This window comes from Hyla sarda, chromosome 3 (genome assembly GCF_029499605.1).
Source record: "Hyla sarda isolate aHylSar1 chromosome 3, aHylSar1.hap1, whole genome shotgun sequence".
Taxonomy (NCBI): Eukaryota; Metazoa; Chordata; class Amphibia; order Anura; family Hylidae; genus Hyla; species Hyla sarda.
The window spans coordinates 281,354,924-281,378,479 of record NC_079191.1 but is presented as its reverse complement, the minus strand read 5'-3'; the positions used below and the strand labels follow the sequence as shown (position 1 = coordinate 281,378,479).

General features: G+C 41.5%; 1 protein-coding gene across 4 annotated transcripts in view; it reads right to left on the bottom strand.

Annotated features, from left to right (window-relative positions):
- The window catches only part of SASH1 (SAM and SH3 domain containing 1), a 200,434-nt gene that overhangs the window by 88,779 nt on the left and 88,099 nt on the right, over nucleotides 1–23,556 (bottom strand). For 3 of the 4 annotated variants that reach the window (XM_056566754.1, XM_056566757.1, XM_056566755.1), the window contains exons 5-8: nucleotides 14,971–15,011; nucleotides 12,505–12,591; nucleotides 5,062–5,174; nucleotides 1,021–1,122 (exon numbers count right to left, since the gene is read on the bottom strand). In XM_056566754.1, coding sequence (XP_056422729.1) covers nucleotides 1,021–1,122; nucleotides 5,062–5,174; nucleotides 12,505–12,591; nucleotides 14,971–15,011 — 343 coding nt within the window. The remainder of the gene's footprint in view (nucleotides 1–1,020; nucleotides 1,123–5,061; nucleotides 5,175–12,504; nucleotides 12,592–14,970; nucleotides 15,012–23,556) is intronic. The other variant, XM_056566756.1, reaches the window with a different exon arrangement.

Below are 23,556 nucleotides of genomic sequence, written 5' to 3'. Positions count from 1 at the left end.
TAACTGGGTGTATTTTCCTGATGCGTATGGATCTTCTAAAATTACAACTAGAGTCTAATGTCTACTAGGTCAGCCAGTGCCATAGGTGGTTGTTTGGAGAAAACCTCTGTATAGATTTTACATGTTCAATCTTTTTGTTTTCTAATATCCACATGAGTGTCTTGAAGCCACTCAACCCTACTCACAATCATATACTTCCAACCTAGCCAAATGTGCATGTCAAAAAGGAACTCAGGAACAAACCTATGTCTATGGCTGACAATAATCCAGTGTGTATGGTTACCTTTAAACTTCTAGTAAAAAGGGTATGTTCATCTCCAAAATTCTTTTGATTTCACAGTCTTTATAGTTAGAAAAAGGAAAAAAAAAAAAAAAAAGCGCATAGAAAATAAATGTATTCTTAGTCCCCAATTCCTCTTTTTCAAATAAAAAAAATTCATAAACATCCTAAAAAAAATGTTGTGCTGACCCTGGGCAGATATTTTTTTCCACTGTTTTACATTAACTAGACCCTATTACAGTTCTTAAATCTAATATAGTATCAGCCATTTATGGCATATCAATTCTTACATTTAGTTTTTACAAAGGGCCCCAGGTGGTGCAAAAATAACAAAGTCTACCCACTTGCCCAGAACCCCCACCATTGTTGTTCTAAAGACTCTGATTACCTTGTGTTCTCAGCCTCTTTCTGCTTCCGTCTGGATGCCAACCCTGCAGGAACTGTCCGGTCAGCCAATCATTGGGGCCAATGATTAGCTGAGCATGCTGGTCATCTCAATAGACATACCATCAGGAGCAAGAACAGGCAACTGTAGGGAATCAGGGCAAGTAAGTATGCTGCTTTTTCCTTTTTGAACCTGCCAGGAATGCTTGTAAAAACAATTTAATCCCTTTAAAACCAAATATAGTAGGAACTAGAACTAGTACTAGTTTGTGACATGACATTAAACTGTAGTGTTTTTCACATCATACCAGACAATTGTCAGCAAGACAACGCATACATACAACCAATACACTCACATTACAATTGGAAGACTCGTCACAGGGTGGATATGACCCATCAGCCCAATCTGCTGAATCTTGGGACCCTTGTGTCTTATTCTGCGACTCATACTCCTTCAGCTGAAAAGAGGAACACAATGACATAGTACAATGTAACTGCACGACACTTCCAGCAATAGTTTGGGAGAATTCTGTGAACTTTTTCCATCTCTGAAATAGTCATTGCTAAAACTAAGAAGTGAGGTTAAGAAGCATAGTTAAGTGAGGTTAAGAAGCAGAACTTGCTGGCAAAAATCCAAATAGCATATAAATAAAGAGAACATAAAATGCTATGAGGCGTACAGCTTTTACACACAAGATCACTGAGGTCACTGATTGAATGCAGTAATCAAGAAAACCCAAATATATATTATATTATAGTAAAAATGAAAAGTCAAAAACACAATGGATCAGATTTATCAATCTGTCTGTGGGCAAAAAGTGTCTTATGTCCATAACAACCATTCAGAGCTCAGCTTTCATTTTACCCAAGTAATTTGAAAAATGAGTTGTGGATGGTTGCTATGGGAGTACAATTATTGATCAATCTGGGCTACGTCAGGCACAATTTGCCCAAAAAACTGTCTTACTAAAACTGTGGAACATTTATCATGAGTTTTACAAACCCTTTAAAGTGTACCGGTCATCAACAAAAACGTTTTATATAATGTAGATAATAATCTTTCATGTATATTTGTTATAGACCTTGGTTACATTTTTTTTTTATATTTTTGTCCCTGCAGGAGTACAAATACAGGAAGTAAGGGTGGACGAGCGGAGCTCTGTGACATGCTACGGGCTTCACAAGCCAGGAGCCTGCACAAAGCCCTGCTTGTCCACCCTCACTTCCTGTATTTGGACTCCCCAATGAGACACACGGGAAATAGCTGTAGTGACAGAATTTTTTCACCCAAAAATATACACATTTTTTAACCAATGTATATTACAAATATACATATAATGTTATTATCTATATTATATAAAAAGTTTTTGTTGACGACAGGTACACTTTAAATACTTTTGCACCATGTGCGACAAATTCCCATTGCTTACATTGCTGGTGTGCTCACTCCCACACTGGGTCCATTAGCTTTTTTTTGCGCAGAATGGACCCGAAACAGTTTAGGGCACAACTGATACTTCTGGGTCCCGACAGATTCCATTGACTTAAATGGAGGCTGTCATGGATCCGATATTAAAAAAATAGGACATTCACATTTTTTTTTTCCTCTGCTCAACTCCCCTAATTCCAACGGACTAGCCAATGGAGCTCCATATACCAAAGCCCAATGGCAATGTGAACAAGCCCTTATAGTTTCGTTAAACATAGTCAGTCACTCTTTAATGCACCAGATTTATAAAAGTGTATTAGGGTGATTTATAAATTTGCAACTGCTGAAGTCTGTCTAGTCTAAGTTTAATCTGTCCAAGAATTAGACAGTTTTAGTAAATCTGGGCCAACAATTTGTTTCTTTGTATCCAATACCATTTCATCACACATTATTGAGCGGGAAGTGATTAAACAAATATCAAATGAAAAGTTGTATTTGTGACTCGCCGCAGCCAGATATTGGTTGAGCAGGTCTTACTGGTGTGTAGAGGCATGCATCCAGAAGCACAGATCAGTGTGAACCCAGGAGACCAGCATCGGCAGAGGCTTGGGCAGGTGAGTTTCATCTACTTTCTTTTATTCTAAGCCTACACAACCCCTAAAACAATTCTGATGTCAACCCCCCCCCCCCCCCCCAAGACAATTAGCTATAGCTGAAATGAATGTACTGGCATTATGATAATGAACTAAAACACTAGTTCTTGGAGGCCCTTATCACAAAAAACAGCTTAACTCCACATGTGGAAACAGCATATTTGTGGGTTTAGCACACAGTTAAATGAAAACAAACAAAAAAAGTTCAGCTTTCTGTGCAAATGGTCTACTGAGCTTAAATCAGACTACGAAGGGACATCTGTAATTCTGTGAATCCTCTTTCTCTATATGTGCGCCAAGTAAATGCTCTTATTTAGGTCCACGTCAATCCGTTTTTTGGTGTGAACTGCACATTAATAAGTTGAAAATCAAAAATCTGGGCAAGTGTTTGAGACTTCTCAGCGCTCACATTCTCTGTGTTTTTTTAAATTAAATAACACATGTATTTCTTCAACTGTCCTTTTATCTTAATCTTGCATAAGAAATCATCTCTTCATTGGGGTGGTCTTCATCATAATCCAGTCTCGGACCAGTTTTTATTTTGTTTCAAAACAGTTACTATGGGACACAGCCGCAGTTCTTGTCTGCACTAGTTTTCTGGCTCTACAAAACCTGCCCTAGAAATCCCCTTGGTCATTATAATATCACACTGAGAATTTCCACCCGAACACATTCTGGGCAGAGATACTCAGTGCTGCTGCCACTAGGAATGTGCGGACCTGTGTCGTCACTATTGACTGCAATGCAGCCGGCTTGGAATTCCTCCAAAATAGTGAACATATTTTTTATTTTTGGTGGAAATTCATCAGCAAAATTTTCGCTGTGTAAATTCTGCTGCAGAACTCCATTGACAGCAATCAAAGAATGCTGCAAAGTGGGTTTTACTTTGAATTTCGAGGTGGAAATTCTTGGCAAAAATTCTCAGTGTGAACAGGCCCTAGGGCTCTGTTAACTTCTGCATCACAGATTCTGATGAACACAGAACAATAAAAACATGGCCATCATAAATCAATGGAGACCTCTGACGCCACAGATATCTGTTGTGTGATAGATATGGTTGTACTACCCTTTCATTTAAAAATGGAAACCATAGACATGGCGATTTAATAACATAAATTACTTTTCTGTCATCTATTACCTACAGACTGTCTTATGTCAATCCTGTCCTCTTAGTAACTATATTGCATGTAAAGAAGAAAATGAGAGGTAGCAATAAGAATTCAGACAATTTACCTTGATGTAAAAAAGAAAAAAAAAAAGGAATTCCCATTTATATTAAACTTCTTTAGTCTAAACATATATGAATAATAAACCTTAAACCCCTTCCCTCTTTGGCGATTTTTCATTTTTTGCACTTTAGTTTTTTCCTCCTCACCTTCTAAAAATCATAACACTTTCAATTTTCCACCTAAAAATCCATATGAGGGCTTGTTATTTGCGCCAACAATTTTACTTTGTAATACCATTAATAATTTCACCACAAAATTCTACGGCAAAACCAGAAAAAAAAGCCATTTTGTAATTTTTAGCGGCTTCTGTTTCTACGCAGTGCAGTTTTTTGGGTAAAAATTGCACCTTATATTTATTCTGTAGGTCCATATGGTGGTCCAAAAGGGGGGTGATTTAAACTTTTATTAGGGAAGGGGTTAAATCCCATTTATTAACACTTTATTTTCCCTTTTTTTTTTGCAATGTTATAGCTCCCATAGGGGACTATAACATTGCACACACTGATTTCTTACACTGATCACTGCCATGCAATAGCATGGCATTGATCAGTGTTAATACCGCTCTACTGCTCCTGCCTGGATCTCCGGCACGGAGCAGTCATTCGGTGATCGGACAGCAAGGAGGCAGGTAGGGATCCTCCTCGTGTCCTGCAAGCTGATTTCCCCGTGGCGGTCCCAAACAGCACCACTGAGATAACCGGCAATGTTTACTTTCGTTTTAGATGCAGCGATCAAGTTTGATCGCCACGTTTAAAGGGTTAATGCCGGACATCAGCCCGATCGTCATCAGCCCGCATTAGCTGTGGGTCCTGGTTGCTTATAGCAACCGGGACCTGCCGGGCATGATGCGCACTCACCTGCTGAGAGCGCCTCATACCTCGGGAGCCGCAAATGGACATTAATGAACGTATATTTGCGGCAAGAGGTTAATGCCATAAGGCCACACCTTTGCATATTACTGGAGGTATTCCGATTATTTACTACAATCAATCAAAAGTAATGCAATAAAGGAGCCACCATAGAAAAGGAGTGCATAGTCGACATAACTGTGGAAAACACTGAACAGATGAGGACATTAAATCCTACCCTTGCCAGCGCTTCCTCAATAGTGATCATTTTTTCCTTCACCATCATCATAAGCTGAATCCGTTCTTCATCACTCATTGTGATCTCACTGGCCACATATCCAACATCCTCCCCTAAAAGAAAAAAAAAGAAAAACAAAAAACCAATGTATTAATTCCTGCTTAGAAGATGTAACATGTAAATGGACTGTTTACACTGGGCAATGACAGGTCAGCTAAACTTCCTTCTATTAAATAGACTATGTCAACCATAGCTGTGTTTAGACCTTCTAAATCCTCCATCTAATTCCCCAAATCCTTTTCTTTCTCCACAGCTTTTTTGTACAACTGCTTCAACTTTTACCAAAATAAATCTCCCATTAAACGGGTACTGCTGTGGAAAACCTTTTTTGTTTAGATCAACTGGTGACAGAAAATTAAACAGATTTGTAAATGACTTCTATTAAAAAAATCTTAATCCTTCCAGAACTTTTTAGGGGCTGTATACTACAGAGGAAATGCTTATCTTTTTGGATTTCTCTTATGTCACGACCACAGTGCTCTCTGCTGACCTCTGCTGTCCATTTTAGGAACTGTCCAGAGCAGGAGAAAATCCCCATAGCAAACATATGCTGCTATGGACAGTTCCTAAAATGGACAGCAGAGGTCAGCAGAGAGCACTGTGGTCGTGACATAAGAGAAATCCAAAAAGAAAAACATTTGCTTTGTAGTATACAGCCCCTAAAAAGTACTGGAAGGATTAAGATTTTTTTTAATAGAAGTAATTTACAAATCTGTTAAACTTTCTGGCACCAGAAAAGTTTTCCACGGTAGTACCGCTTTAACAGTTAATATTCCCATTTACGCAAAGGCTCATAAATGTGAAAAATTCCAGAATTCTGAGATAACAGAAAGTACCGAAATAAGGCTCTGAGATAAAAATGACAAATATTCTGCTTTAAAAAAATAAAAAAATAATATTATATATATATATATATATATATATATATATATGTATATGTATATATATATATATATATATATATATATATATATATATATTCAAAAACAATGCAGCACTACTTCACCATTAGATGCCCGGTGCCAGCGCCCTGACTCGATCAAAGTCCATGTACCGTATATACTCGAGTATAAGCCGAGTTTTTCAGCACGATTTTTCGTGCTGAAAACACCCCCCTCGGCTTATACTCGAGTGAACTCCCCCACCCGCAGTGGTCTTCAACCTGCGGACCTCCAGAGGTTTCAAAACTACAACTCCCAGCAAGCCCGGGCAGCCATCGGCTGTCCGGGCTTGCTGGGAGTTGTAGTTTTGAAACCTCCGGAGGTCCGCAGGTTGAAGACCACTGCGGCCTTCAACATCATCCAGCCCCCTCTCACCCCCTTTAGTTCTGAGTACTCACCTCCGCTCGGCGCTGGTCCGGTCCTGCAGGACTGTCCGGTGAGGAGGTGGTCCGGTGGGATAGTGTTCCGGGCTGCTATCTTCACCGGGGAGGCCTCTTCTAAGCGCTTCGGGCCCGGCCTCAGAATAGTCACGTTGCCGTGACAACGACGCAGAGGTGTGTTCATTGCCAACGTAATTCTGCGTCATTGTCAAGGCAACGCCTCTATTCCGGGCCGGAAGCGCGGAGAAGAGGCGCCCCCGGTGAAGATAGCAGCCCGGACCACCTCCTCACCGGACCACCTCCTCACCGGACAGCCCTGCAGGACCGGACCAGCGCCGAGCGGAGGTGAGTACTCAGAACTAAAGGGGGTGAGAGGGGGCTGGATGATGTTGAAGGCCGCAGTGGTCTTCAACCTGCGGACCTCCGGAGGTTTCAAAACTACAACTCCCAGCAAGCCCGGACAGCCGATGGCTGCCCGGGCTTGCTGGGAGTTGTAGTTTTGAAACCTCTGGAGGTCCGCAGGTTGAAGACCACTGAGGGCGAATGATGAGAAGAGGATGATGAAGGGGGGGGGTGTGGGGATGATGAAGGGGGTGGGGATGATGAAGGGGGGGGGTGTGGGATGATTACAAGGGGATGATGAAGGGGGGATGTGTGGGATGATAAGGGGATGATGAAGGGGGGATGTGTGGGATGATAAGGGGATGATGAAGGGGGGATGTGCGGGATGATAAGGGGATGATGAAGGGGGGATGTGTGGGATGATGACAAGGGGATGATGAAGGGGGGATGTGTGGGATGATAAGGGGATGATGAAGGGGGGATGTGTGGGATGATGACAAGGGGATGATGATGATGAGGATGTTAATGACGGGTCTGGATGATGACAGGGGGGGATGAGGTATTTCCCACCCTAGGCTTATACTCGAGTCAATAACTTTTCCTGGGATTTTGGGTTGAAATTAGGGGTCTCGGCTTATACTCGGGTCGGCTTATACTCGAGTATATACGGTAATAGAAAACAATGGCGCAGCACTCCAAAATTGCAAAAAAGTGTAAAAATGTATTCCTTCATGTCAAAATTCAAAGCGACGTTTCAGCTCCCCACTGGAGCTTTTTTCAAGCTTGAAAAAAGCTCCAGTGGGGAGCTGAAACGTCGCTTTGAATTTTGACATGAAGGAATACATTTTTACACTTTTTTGCAATTTTGGAGTGCTGCGCCATTGTCTTCTATATATATATATATATATATATAATAAAAATAAAATAAAAGCATGATAACATTCTGATACAGTGTTTCCCAAGCAGGGTCCTCCAGCTGTTGCAAAACTACAACTCCCAGAATGCCCGGACAGCCGTTGGCTGTCCGGGCATGCTGGGAGTTGTAGTTTTGCAACAGCTGGGTGCACCCTGCTTGGGAAACACTGTTCTGATAGGTGGGGGTCTGACATTCAGGACCCCCACCTACCCTGATAAATGAAGGGATGCAGCTTTCCAGCACATGGGCCCCCCTGGCCACATGCTCTACAGATCACAGGATGGGGGATTATGTGCAGCTTCTTGCATGGTGGATAACAGATCACATCTATAAGGTATAAGGATATCTTCTGATAATCAACTTTGACTTCATATAGTGGGAAAATCCCAAAACAGTATAGGGTAGGGGAAACGCCTTGGGCCCCCTTCAAGAATGCACAGTGTGGCCTAGATATTAGAAAGTTATCCGTTCTTGTACAGCTATGTCAGCACTGCTCTTTCCTCCAGCATTTTTCCCTGCACACAGTGCAAACTTTGTTTCCGCTTCCCTAGGCCCATAATGATTTTACTGAGCGTTGCTTCCCCCTGCTGGAGAAGATATTCAGTCAAGCAAAGCAGCCTTCATCTGCATAAGGAAATGTCTGCGCAAAACCTTAGACAGGATCCAAAACAACCGGAATATAAATTCTTGCTGAAAATAAAGTAAGCGCTTCCACAGGCAAAAAGGATGCAAAACAAGAAGTTGTGAGGACTCCAGTGCGGCAGGAACAGGACAATATTTCATATTGTGGCTGTGCAAGACTGTACTCTGGGGGCCTGCCAGGACACTGTACAGAATAAAAGGCGGCATTGTTCCCTGCTCTCCATCTGCTACATCTTCTAGAAATGCCGAAGCAAAGTTGTCAAGATCTTCGCATAAACCCAAAAGTCCCAACCAAACCCTGCCTATAATGATGTAATCAGCCACATAGATGTTTTGCCTTTATGCCTGGGGTAGTCTACAAGCTTGTGATCATCAGATATGCACATTATCAATAAAGATTTCTCTTATGGCGTTACTTACGTCAGCAGCAAATACAAGGATACTTAGTTACACACTTAGACGTAGCAAAGGACATTCTCTAAATGCCTTAATAAGCCACAACTATAGCCTTCGTGTAAGGCTTGGAGAGCAGGGAGTTGCTAGAATACATTTGATTATATAGATTTTTTATTTAATATACCAATACTGTTTATGCCCACATATACATATACTACACTGTATAAACATGCTTTTATAAACACATACATTCTCCACACAACCTCGATTCCCAGGATCTGATAAGGTTTTATTTGTTTGCATACCATATATATGGTATGTTGTAGAACAAATACACTGGATACAGGAGGCACTCACCACCGGGAATTGGGCAAAATTCAGGTTCCTTTGCTTGGTGTGCTGCATCTACACCTGTCCGATATTATTCCTGCACCAACACAATAAAGAATCTGAAGTTTGCACAATTCCCGGTGGTGAGTGCCTCCTGTATCCAGTGTATTTGTTCTTCTAGATGAATCTTGCTCTTTGGGATTGTGTGCTTATGTCGTGAACCTCACACTCCCAGCTATAACATGCCATAAAAACTACTGTGGAAGTGCCAAATCTGTGCTAAGCTGTGCCGGCTTATTCCCTCTTCTCTGCTGTGATATGGTATGTTGTAGCTATACATTTCTATGCATCATTTTTATCTACACAAAGGGAATAGCGCTACATTGGCCACAAAAGTGATCTTTAACAGAATATAGATATTTTATAGGTACTGAAGTCAGCTACCTAGCCAAACTACCCAATTCACATGTGATCAAGCAAATGCCATTTCTACGAGACGGACAGATGGTTGCCAGACAAGTGTTATACTGCTTATCAGAGAGGTTAATAAAAGATATGACAGGTAATGGTCGTGTCCGATACAGGTGAACTGGGCATTATCTGCCCACCACTGCTAAACTGAAAAACTGGATGAGGTTTTATACAATAGCAGAGGACTCAGGTTTCTATGGTGCCATCTTCTTATTTCTAGTACAGGAGGATATTACACAAAGACATGAGAGGGTGTGTTCAAATAACGCCAGGCACCAACAAACAGCTATTATCCACCTAGCACAGGGCTTGACAAAACCTAGGCACCAGGTCGCTATGGCAACAAAGAATTAACTTCCGGCACCTAGGTTTTTGACACCCCTTTCAATATTACCACAACGGCCACATACTTGCTGACCGCCAGAGGGCAAGGAGAGAGGGTGTGGATGTAAGGTGAGCAGACGGCAGATGAAAAAGGGAATAGCAGATAGAAGCAGCCGCAGCACATTACATAGGTAATGAGGATGTAGTGATGAGGAGTAGAGTACCAAGGGATCAACTTTCATAACTACTTCAGGTGCACGCAGGGGTCAACTTAAAGGGGTACTCTGGCCCTAAGAAATCTTATCCCTTATCCAAAGGATAGGGGATAAGATGTTTGATCGCGGGGGTCCTGCCGCTGGGGAACCCCGCTATCTTGCACGCAGCACCCACCTCTGGGAGCTGTACGCAGCGCTGCAGCCTCGGAGTCTGCCGGGTCACCACTATGGGGCAGGAGTATTGTGACGTCCCGACTCCGCCCCGTGTGATGCCACGCCCCGCCCCCACGATGCAAGTGTATGAGAGGGGGCGTGACGGCTCTAAAAAAAAATCCTGGCTCTAAATTATTTTATTTTTTTTGCTGGCTCCTAGATTCCAAATAAATTTGGTGAGCCCTTGCCTAGAATTTTTTTTTTAATAATTAAAACCAATTAATGGTACTGTTTTTTTATTTTGTTTTTATATTTTCAGATTGTAGATTAAAGGGGTTTTCCAGGAATTTTTATTTGACTCTGCTACAGGTGCTGTAAAGTTAGTGTAGTTCATAATATAGTGTCTGTACCTGAGTGTGACGGTGGTCTCACAATTCTTATGTGATTTTCTCCCCAATAGTTATTTTTTAACAGCATACAAAATTACTCATGTCTCGGGATTTCCCAGGTTGCAGTGCGTTGAGACCTGACATCATAAGTCAGGTGATCGGTGGGAGCCTGTCCTGCTTCAATGAATGTCCTTTTTTTTTCTTTAATGGGAGTTCATTTTGCAACAGCTGTAGGCACCCTGATCAGGAAACACTGATGTATTGCATTGAAGGGACCACAGGTGTGCTTGAATGGGTGGGATGGCTGATGTGTGGGGAGGGAGGAAAGTGACCTCATACTTACAAACTATGGAACTATGGGATGTGTAGTTTAGAGAACCAAATTCAACAGGAAATACCCAGTTCTGGCAGGTACATACTAGTTAAAATCACGTTATGGTGGATAACCCCTTTAACAATTATTCTATTTTTGTGTACAAAATTATGGTGGAAGTCAAATTAGTCAGATGGGCGAGAACTTTATTACTAAAAGGGGTGTGATTGCTAGGCTTGGGAGGTTGTGAGACTGGTATCATGCCCCTCATACCCCCTCATACATCATGCCCCTTTTTAAAATTATACCGTCTAGGCGACTTGGGCAAAATGCAGATAGTCGAGCAAATAATAAAGCCCCTATATCTCGAAAACCAGCGGTGCAGTTTCTATATGGACCATGACTCTTCAACTTCTATGGGGGATTGTCCCAGCCATGGTCTGTGAACTGTGCAGAAGTCACTGTGCTAGGAGGGAGTGGAGGGGAGTTGTGACCAAAATAAATTGTGAATACAGTAGTCCCCTGTCAACTTAATATAGGTGTCATCTTTCATTGTAAAGTCAATCTCATTACTGGCTGAACAGGCTGATCGTTGTCTCAAGAGGTCCTGTGCTCAGCCGACAAACAAGGAAATGCTTATCTGTCAGCCGATCGCTGGGAACATGCGGTACCTGATGGATGCACATCTCCCTGAGTAAACAGGGTGCATGGCCAATGATTATTTAGGCAATAGCTCCATAATTAATCCAGTGGATATTTGTGTGGCCCTGCACTAAAATTAGTTAAGCTGGGTAAAGGATCATTTTAATTGGTGCTGATCTACTAGATTGGTGCTCCTATTAAGAAGCAGTTTGCCAGAGAAATAACTTCACGGTCTCCGGATATTGAGGGGGGAAAAAAAAAAACTCTTCAACATTAAGCACTACATTTTACATAAAAAGGTGGTTTATACAAAAGATGAATTGTCATCATATAATACCTTTAGACCGAGCAAGGTCTTACAGCCAATAATTACAACTACAATAGATATACATTTTTTTTTTTTCTTAAATGCAGAGATTGCTAGAAATCTGCCAAGACTATCCAACCAAATCTATTTCTCAGTACTTCATGGCATAGGCCTAACAATCAGGGTAGGAGGCCGCCAAGAGGGCCCATCTCCACTCAGATGTGCAGTGTAGTGGATGATCTTTTATGAGCCAAGTCACCACACTTCCAGTTCAGAAGAAAGTTTAACCAATCCACAGTGCATTAAATCACATACCACTGAATGGCAGAATATGGCTCATGTGGGGGATGGCAGATGAGAGAGAATCCTAAAGTCATTAGGTTTTCATCTCTAGATGGAGGGATGTGCTCTAGATGTGCCCATCCCAGCCTGTGCTATGTGACCCCCACAGCTGTTACACTTCTGGTCAACAAATTAAAAATAAATAAAACTGGTGAAATCTAAGAAATCTATCGTCCCAGAGAGGTTTTAATAATTCTGTAGAACCTGTCTGTTTATAATAAAATTTTATATGACAAATGGAGAATAAACCGTTGTATTATTATTGATAACTATTCATTACCTTTTGAAGTTTGTCTCATTATTCCTTTTTGACTTTTCCGGAAATTTTGCCAAAAATACTTATTTTTCTTCTTCCAGTCCACTTTACCTAAGTGAAAGAAAAATAATTAGGAAAAATCATTAAAAGCTATTCACAACTTGGTCATACCCTGGCAGATTAGACAGCCTAATCATTCTTTCATTCTCACGCCCCCTCCCCCATACAGGTACATAACCATCAGTTAGCAATTCTAGCAGGGACATAACCATGAATTCCATCAAGTGCAATCTTTGAAGATCTAAATGCTGGGACAGACACAGGTAGAATTATTAAAGTGTACCTGTCGTCAACAAAAACTTTTTATATAATGTAGATAATACCATTATATGTATATTTGTAATATACATTGGTTAAAAAATGTGTATATTTTTGAGTGAAACATTTCTATCCCTGCAGCTATTGCCTGTGTGTCTCTATGAGGAGTCCAAATACAGGAAGTGAGGGCAGGACAAGCAGCGTTCTGTGCAGGCTCCTGGCTTGTCACTTATGTGTAAGTCCATAGCAAGTCACAGAGCCTCAGTGTACAGAGCCCCGCTTGTCCACCCTCACTTCCTGTATTTGGACTCCTCATAGAAACACACAGTCAATAGCTGCAGGGACAAAAATATACACATTTTTTAACCAATGTACAGTGCATAGTGAAAGTATTCAGCCCCCTTGAACTTTTCGACCTTTTGCCACATTTCAGGCTTCAAACATAAAGATATAAAACTGTAATTTTTTTGTGAAGAATCAACAACAAGTGGGACACAATCATGAAGTGGAACGAAATTTATTGGATATTTCAAACTTTTTTAACAAATAAAAAACTGAAAAATTGGGCGTGCAAAAATTTTCAGCCCCCTTAAGTTAATACTTTGTAGCGCCACCTTCTACCATTACAGCTGTAAGTCGCTTGAGGTATGTCTATATCAGTTTTGCACATCGAGAGACTGAAATTTTTGCCCATGCCTCCTTGCAAAACAGAGCGTTTGTGAACAGCAGTTTTCAGTTCTTTCCACAGATTCTCGATTGGATTCAGGTCTGGACTTTGACTTGGTCATTCTAACACCTGGATATGTTTAGTTGTGAACCGTTCCATTGTAGATTTTGCTTTATGTCTTGGATCATTGTCTTGTTGGAAGACAAATCTCCGTCCCAGTCTCAGGTCTTTTGCAGACTCCATCAGGTTTTCTTCCAGAATGGTCCTGTATTTGGCTCCATCCAACTTCCCATCAATTTTAAGCATCTTCCCTGTCCCTGCTGAAAAAAAGCAGGCCCAAACCATGATGCTGCCACCACCATGTTTGACAGTGGGGATGGTGTGTTCAGGGTGATGAGCTGTGTTGCTTTTACACCAAACATAACGTTTTGCATTGTTGCCAAAAAGTTCAATTTTGGTTTCATCTGACCAGAGCACCTTCTTCCATGTGTTTGGTGTGTCTCCCAGGTGGCTTGTAGCAAATTTTAAACATCACTTTTTATGGATATCTTTAAGAAATGGCTTTCTTCTTGCCACTCTTCCATAAAGGCCAGATTTGTGCAGTATACGACTGATTGTTGTCCTATGGACAGAATCTCCCACCTCAGTTGTAGATCTCTGCAGTTCATCCAGAGTGATCATGGGCCTCTTAGCTGCATCTCTGATCAGTCTTCTCCTTGTATGAGCTGAAAGTTTAGAGGGACGGCCAGGTCTTCGTAGATTTGCAGTGGTCCTTGTAATATTATCGCTTGCACAGTGCTCCTTGAGATGTTTAAAGCTTGGGAAATCTTTTTGTATCCAAATCCGGCTTTAAACTTCTCCACAACAGTATCTCGGACCTGCCTAGTGTGTTCCATGTTCTTCATGATGCTCTCTGCGCTTTAAACGGACCTCTGAGACTTTAGCAGTGCAGGGGCATTTATACGGAGACTTGATTACACACAGGTGGATTCTATTTATAATCACTAGTCATTTAGGTCAACATTGGATCATTCAGAGATCCTCACTGAACTTCTGGAGAGAGTTTGTTGCACTGAAAGTAAAGGGGCTGAATAATTTTGCACGCCCAATTTTTCAGTTTTTTATTTGTTAAAAAAATTTGAAATATACAATAAATTTCTTTTCATTTCATGCTTGTGTCCCACTTGTTGTTGATTCTTCACAAAAAATTAAAGTTTTATATCTTTATGTTTGAAGCCTGAAATGTGGCAAAAGGTCAAAAAGTTCAAGGGGGCTGAATACTTTCACTATGCACTGTATATTACAAATATACATATAATGGTATTACCTACATTATATAAAAAATATTCGGTGATGACAGGTACACTTTAAGCAATATACATTAAAGACAAGACTGTTGCTCGACAGAGATGTTCTAAGAAACCTGTTCAGTACAATTTTATAAGTATTTATGTTCCTAAAAATGAGTGTGATTCTGCTAAACCGAGCTAAATATTAATACTTACCTACAGAGCCTTCTTCAGAGCTTGATTTATGAAGAGAAAGCCTGAAAAGATAAAGAAAAGGTTTCATTATTCTCCTGAAGTATCAAACCTGGTATTAACACCTATTCCCCAATACATCATATAGCAAGAATGCATTCCTTTTAGATTTTTTTTTTTTCGCAGACTCAATAAAATAGAAAGACTTTCACAGACACTATTCACTATTTACCAGATGAGGGCGCCAAATAGATTTTTTTTAAATCTTTATTCACTTAGCACTTGCTGTACAGTTATCCAACAGATCATTTAGCAACACAGAAATGTGTAGACCGGTGGTCTTCAACCTGCGGACCTCCAGATGCTGCAAAACTACAACTCCCAGCATGCTGGGAGTTGTAGTTTTGCAACATCTGGAGGTAAGCAGGTTGAAGATCACTGGTGTAGACCATTTGTTGGCTAATGCCTTATGTGATGTAATACTGTGTATGAATGCATAAAGTGCGGCCGTGTCCCAGTGTCGGTGGTGGAAGAGCACATGTGTGAACTTTGTAAGAGAATGACCTTCTTAGCTTATCACAACACTAGCAGATGCTTAGCTCTCATACAATAACCACTTCCTCCGCCGGAGACCTAGTCTGCAGTGATTACTGGCAAGTCAGCTTTCCTTCCCACAATGCACTTAGTCACTGACTGATAAGGTAATTCTGCCATGCTTAAAAAGGAGCAGCAGTACTGATAGAGTAAAACACCCTTTTCTCCTGGAATAGGAAAATCACTAGCATAGAAAACACAGTCCTTCAGCTTTCCTCTTCTGTCAAGCTGTTAAAGAGGTTCTCCACCAGTTTGATGAATGTGGCAGTAGGAGAAAGAGAAAAGTGCTGTCTGAAGACTGCCACCTTCAGTGCCAATTTGGCCAAGGGGTGAGGATCTGAATAATCTGAAACAGATGGCATGCTAGGGATGCAGTGTATAGCTACATAGGTACAATTTCATTACTAGACGACTGGCTGAAAAAAATCATCAAAATGTATGTATTTTTTAATTAATGGAAAGTTTAGAATTACCATTTTGCTGTTAAAAACTAGATATAAATACATAGTTCAGCTCATCCATTGCTTCGGGTCAGTAATATTCAGATTACACTCCAGTAAACAGTGATAATACTACACATGTAGGTGAAGCAATAGGCACTTAGTCAGTGTGTGGCAGCCATAATCTGTACAGTTCTTATAAAATGCTGGAAATCTAGAAGCGCACGTAGGATAAACACTATGGTAAGTACAAAGCATGCATGGCTGCAGACAATGAACCTGTTTCATAAAACCACTCAAAATTGCACTGAAAAGTGGTCTTATATAGAAGTGGGCTTCTCAAAATTCTGAAAATCTGTCATACAAAATCTGATCAGGATAAGGGGTTGATCTTCTCATACAGGTGGATAGAAAAGGTTCTTACTGTATTAGACTTGAAGGGGTTTTCCATTTTAAATAGGTGCTAGGCTATGCCATCATTGTATGCTCAGTGGGGGGCTAACCACTGGGAACCATACGATAAGTTTAGTACAGCAGCCCCTTTTAGGTTTTCAATGGACAGAAATGCTTCCAACTACACTTGGTTGCGTAGTGAACTGCAGCTGGGCTAATTCAATAGAATGGGACCACATGGTTGTCCCTGGGCAAGGATAACAGTGGAGGTGATACAGAGCTAAAGCTTGTACCCCCTACAATCTCAGGATCAGTGGGAGTCTCAAAGGTTAGCCCCCTATTGATCATAAGTGATGGCATACCCTAGCGATATACCTTCACTTTATAAGATGTGAAAACCATATTTGAGGGTAAATGGTTCTTTAACATCATCTCTATTCTCTATGCACTTTAAACACTCAGAGACTGGCTTGTGACTGGTTCACTCACCTTTACGTAATTTATCTTATTTATAAATCATGGATGGACCATTGAATATTAAAGCACATACTACCTTTTGTCTAAACCCCCATCCTCATAGACTGTAAGCTCTCACGAGCAGGGCCCTCACTCTTCTTGCTTGAATAATCTGTGTGCTATTTTAAATTTTGTCCTTTTTTTGTACTTTCCAAAATAATATATGCACTGATTTTCCTGGAAAACGCAGCCCATTTTATTTTGCAAACGTATGTCAGCTGAATTCAGATGCATTTTCCAAGATAAATCGGAGCATAAAATAAAATACCGTACATGTTCATAGATTTTCTCCAAACCAAGATGATTTCACCTTAGCACGGATAAATGTTAATCGACCCTGATAACCAAGGATAACTAGAAGCTAAAGTGAAAAGGACACATTCAGAAGAATGGCTGCAGTTATTTAGAAAAATGTCAGACAAAATAGTCTGAAGATAGGAGAGATCAATGGCGCAGAGCCACACATCAAGGCTGGAGCACATAAGGGCACAGGCTCACTCTCTAATCCCAGTATAATGGTCAGCTACAAGATACTGCTGAAAGACAGAAAAAAAATCTCAAGCCAAATGCATTGACAAAAAGGATTTAAGATTTCAGCTTTAATATGAGCAAAGTAAAATTTCAGTGTATTGTCACGTCAGCTGATATGAAAGCAAAACTTAATGCGCACAAGTTTGTTATGGCTCCAAACAATCTCTGTTCTGTATAGCATCCATAGACTGCTAAGGGGCCCACTTAACATTTCTGGACACTGTATCATGCAGCCATTCTTTCCTGGAGGCCTTTGCTTGGCCCAGTTAGAGCATGTTCACATGGCCAAAAACCGCACTGAGAAAACCACTTTAGAATCTGCGGTGTGGATTCTGGGATTTTGATGTGGTTTCCCAGTGTGCTTTTTGATGGAGGATGGGTTTACCGCATATACAGACATGTTGACAGAGTGAAACGTTTACAGGTACTCATGGGGAGAGGTAGATTCCTAAGACCAGACCTGTCCCTTTTGTTAAAAGGGAACCAAGCATTAAATTTTACCATATATAACACATGGCAACGTTTCAATATCAGATATAAAAATATGTAGAAAGTAATACAAGTAATACAAAATAGCCACATCAATCACATTAAATCCCAGGACAAATCTGACCAATACCAGAGCATAGACCCAAAACCACTGGTTATGAGACAGAGGACCAGATGAAATGATGGTGGATGGGAACTGCTACAGGTATGAGTTGTATGGACGAGCGCCCCACAGGAACCCCATGTGCTACGTCGCCTCCAAGGGACGTCCTTAGCTGTGGACATAGCAGTCTATACTGGGGTATTTATACAAAAATGAATAATGCCCATTATCTTGCAGGTGAGGTGATGATAAGGAAGATGTTTACAAACATGCAGTACACGCCATCTTCATGCGGCGACTAGTTGCCTGAATATAAAGATGATGCTTTGCTCATGCGCCAACATCCGCTACAATGGACGTCGTAGTATGCATGCGTAAAGTCGCCAATCCTTTCTCTGTACTGTCAATTACCATAGACCTTCAACATCATTGCGTAATGCGCATGCACACAGAACATCTGCCGGCATGAATTGCACATGCACAAATACATTAGCCAGTATAAGTGATAAGGCAACAACTTGTGTAGCGCATATTATGGTAATGGTTTAGCTCCCTATTTAACTCTTTTGCCATACATACATAACATGAGACAATTAAGACCAGTACAAAAATACATATCCCTATTATGTAATAGACTGGCAAAGAACAACAAAATAAACCTGACCTGTGGTTGCTATGGGCAATACTCAACTCTTGTAAGACATTATAGGATACCCAAAATGGTTATAGTTTAAGATTTTCCTTACACACAAACATTCACATACGGTATATACAATGTCTTGGAATTGGGGTAGTCAGGTCCCTAGTGATGTTATGTCACAACTAGCCATATGCCAGAACATTATACACTATGCTTCCAGTTGCATAGATTAGAGAGTACTCCTCAGCAAAGCATAGATCTTTTCATATGACGGCAGTCAGGGAGTGAGATGTCAGATGTCTGGGAACTCATTCTGTATAGAGTAAGTAAGCAGACATTACAGATTTCCCGGTGACCCTCAGGAGCGGTTTGGGGGCAGCAATTACATTGAAATGAAGGTTATTTATATGCTGATTACAATTCCCCAATAATGATCCAGTGATGCTTGGCAAGAAAGAGCGCAATGTTTTGACACGCAGCCAAATGCTGTCACTCCACGAGATGGCTTTAGGGGATGTTGTCTATCAAAGTACAACTTTATTAGCAGGTTCTCATAAACGCTGGAACTGACAGCTCCCTAATAGAAAACCCATTCGTGTTAATGAAAGTCTTTAGACCATCAATGTGTTTGCTATGGAAAACACATTGATAAATAGAATTGCCCTTCTTATATTGTGTATGAGCAAAGCAGTTCTCTCCATGTGAACTGTCTAGAAGGCAGAACTTGTGCCAAGTCGTGTTTCTCTTTATATGCCTGACTTGCTCTTGCTTTATCACAGGGCTAAAGAGTACAAGCAATAAGACAAGTTCTGAAGTAGTAGGGCAGCTCCCCTTCACAAAGACCCATTAACCAGATTAGCTATTTTAGCCACCATTGAAGAACTTGTGTAAATGCACAGAATTTGGCTCTGAATCTGGCCAATGTCCTGATATTTCTTTGAGTTGCCCATTTACACAGTGGGTTGCTGCTCAGATTCAAACCATTTTACAGGAAAAAAATTTGCTTCCAGCAAAAGCTGTGAAAATACATGAAGCCATTTACTGCCCTGATCATGGTTTACATTAAAGTAATACGGTACTAGTAGCTCTGCTCCTTTTCCAGTTCAATTAATCAAATAACTTTACTCCTATACTATATATTGTGACTATGCTGTAGGTATACTTAACCTGTCTTAAAGGGGAACTGTCATCACTTTCATAATGTCTGAACCAAGAGTCACTGGGGCAGTTCCCGGTGAAGCACACCAAGTTTGACTGAAACACCACCTAGGGACTGGAAATCACAAATGTTGTTTTGTCCCTGCAAAATACAGGAAGTTAGGGCAGGACAAGTAGGGATCTGTGCAGGCTCCTGGCTGGTCAAACAGCCTGCTGTATGAGCCGAGGGCATGTCCCAGAGTCTCAGTTCACAGAGCCACGCTTGTCCTGAGTGCACAGAGCCGCGCTTGTCCTCACTGCACAGAGCCGCGCTTGTCCTCACTGCACAGAGCCGCGCTTGTCCTCACTGCACAGAGCCGCGCTTGTCCTCACTGCACAGAGCCGCGCTTGTCCTCACTGCACAGAGCCGCGCTTGTCCTCACTGCACAGAGCCGCGCTTGTCCTCACTGCACAGAGCCGCGCTTGTCCTCACTGCACAGAGCCGCGCTTGTCCTCACTGCACAGAGCCGCGCTTGTCCTCACTGCACAGAGCCGCGCTTGTCCTCACTGCACAGAGCCGCGCTTGTCCTCACTGCACAGAGCCGCGCTTGTCCTCACTGCACAGAGCCGCGCTTGTCCTCACTGCACAGAGCCGCGCTTGTCCTCACTGCACAGAGCCGCGCTTGTCCTCACTGCACAGAGCCGCGCTTGTCCTCACTGCACAGAGCCGCGCTTGTCCTCACTGCACAGAGCCGCGCTTGTCCTCACTGCACAGAGCCGCGCTTGTCCTCACTGCACAGAGCCGCGCTTGTCCTCACTGCACAGAGCCGCGCTTGTCCTCACTGCACAGAGCCGCGCTTGTCCTCACTGCACAGAGCCGCGCTTGTCCTCACTGCACAGAGCCGCGCTTGTCCTCACTGCACAGAGGTTGCTGACTTTAGCATGCATAAATTAGTTCAGCTTTCAGGTGCTCTGGTGGGTTGGAAAAGGTGGATACAGTATAAAAAAAAAGTTATATAAAAAGTTTTTGAAAATGACCGTTTATCATACACTGTGTTCATATTTTGCAGTTGTATCATGGCAACACCAAGCATTTTTACAATCTGTCAGAAAAGAATTAGCCAAAAATATATCTATACCTAAAATATAGGAATACAATAAAAATATGAATAAATTATTCTTTCCTAGGGTTTCCCCCAAAAAGAAACATGGGGTGAATCAGGAGATCACTAATAATAAAAGTGACCCCTGTAAAGTAATAGATCAAATGCCACCAGGGAATTTGCATAAAGGATCCAAACATTTTCTGGAAAAATGGTAAAACCTATACATTTAAAAAAAATGTTTACGCCTGTAATGCGTCAAGCTGTGTCCAACACTGTGATTTCTGTATTATTCCGTCTTAATTGGATCTTCAATAAAATTCACATTTTATGGGACTTCTCTTAGATTGCTGGATTTTCCTGGTGATTTTGTATATGTGAATTGCTGCACCTGCGACTGATCCGTGTGCTTCCTGGGAGGTCATAAAGGTGGTGAGATGAACTTGTTTGAAGGTAAAAACTAAACAACATAGGTAAAACACTCACAACATAACCACAACCTGTAAGCACAGTCTGACTATTGAGGACAACTGTACTGTAAGACAAAGCCAAGTGAAGGGAATCTGTTGGGTGCTGCTGGTGTCTGGCATGTACAGGTAAAATCACACTACAGAATTCTGCTAAGAAATTCTGATGCATGAATATGACATTAGTGTGAATGAGTTTTCCATTCACACTGCAGAATTTCTGTGGCAGAATATTTATCTGCAGAAATTGTGGATTCCGGACCTGCCGAAAGAATGGACATGTTCGTTCTTTAAAGTAAATTCCGAACGGACAACATCACCATCAATAAAGATGGTGTTCACTGCACTTGGATCACCACCACAAAGAAACTCTGTAGTGCTATTCCGGCACTGTTATTTTCTTGTCCTCTAATTGACCAGATCTGACACCCCTGATATATTTCCATTGCTCTGCTCCTATGAGAGATCAGAACAACAGAAACAATGATGGTAGTGTGAGGTCAGTACAGTGATCCCTCAACTTACAATGGCCTCAACAGCCAATAGTTTCAACATACAATGGTCTTTTCTGGACCATTGTAACTTGAAACCAGACTCAACATACAATGATAAAGACAGTCCAGATCTGCAAAATGTGTCAATGGCTGAAAGAACCGATCAATCAGAATGGGCATTTTACTAGTAAAACCCCTGTGTTACTGAAGTGCATGAACTGACTGGTGTCTGGTAGCGCCCCCTACAGTACAGGGTGGTACTACATGTTTTGTACTACACTTTACATGTGCCCTGGTTATCTGCTCCTTTGGACACAGGTAAGGGCAACTCCATTTAACTTTTTTAGGACACTGTGTGTACTGTACAGGACCCTGAAGAAACGTTGTCCTCTACATAGACAATGATTTACGGCTCTGAGCTTACTTGTATATGTAAGGACTTGCTTTATCTATATTAGTTACCTACTTATTTTTCTTTAATCCTCACTTTTTCCTATTTTTGGATGACATCCAGAACCAATTACCAGGTTTCCATAGAGTTATGGTCTCAACATACAATGGTCATCCTGGAACCGATTAATATTGTAACTGGAGGGACCACTGTACTATCTTGATTGTTTGCTACAATGTATCACCTGGGAGTCCTTGCTGTTTAGCAGGCATGTAAAATAGACACAAGTATGCAACTTCTATGGGGTGTACTGTAACATCATGGTGATTACTATGGCCTTGAAGAGTATGAACTGAAAATGTGATACTTCCATAGAGGTTATTATTTCAGATAGTAGTAAGAAGAAAGGGTGAAAACACATCAGAAGTCTCCAACGTCTAAAGTTCACACACATGTGTAACTGGCTCCAAACATGCACATCAATGAGCCGGTGATCAATAAGAGGGAGGAGGCGAATTAGCATGCGGAACAAGCAAGCCACTTGGTTTGAGGCGACCTAGTCACATAATTAGTGTGAAAGCCAAATTCTACTATAAGCGCTATGGGATGAATACACTTTCATTTATCTGAACGGGGGCTGGCACCGGGAGACAAATGGCTCCTCAGTCTTATCACATTAGCATGAAGCTGAAAGGAACTTTAAGACTGCAAAGTTTTGACCTTGTTGGCATCCATGTGAGAAAGGGATGGATAGCAAAATAGGTTCCATTCAATTATCTCCCCATTAGGTTTCCATGGAGATGGTTCTGGAGGCAGGTCAAAACTTTCTCAGTATACGCAAACACTGCAGCGTTCTCCTGACACATCTTATTTTATCCTCATAAATGTACTGCAGGGTTTTATTTATGCAAGTCTGATAACCATAGGGATGCCATATAAGCCTAGAATGTCTACCTTCTAAATTAGTGGCCTCAAACTGAGGCCATCCAGATGTTGCAAAACCTCAACTCCCAGCATGCCCGGACAGCCGTTGGCTGTCCGGGCATGCTGGGAGTTGAAGTTTTGCAACATCTGGAGAGCCACAGTTTGAGGCCACTGATTTAGAAGGTACACATTCTAGGCTTTTCTAAATGAAACATACAGAAAAGCATTCTGAAAACACTATAGCAGGCTGTGTCATAGTTCTAGCGATCAAGAGCGAGCAACATGTTCCATATAAACATACACAATGCGGTGTATCCTCTCAAAGAGCACTTGACACCATCCATTTCTAAAAGATACTGAAACTCGGGCTAGAAACTGTTTCAGATCC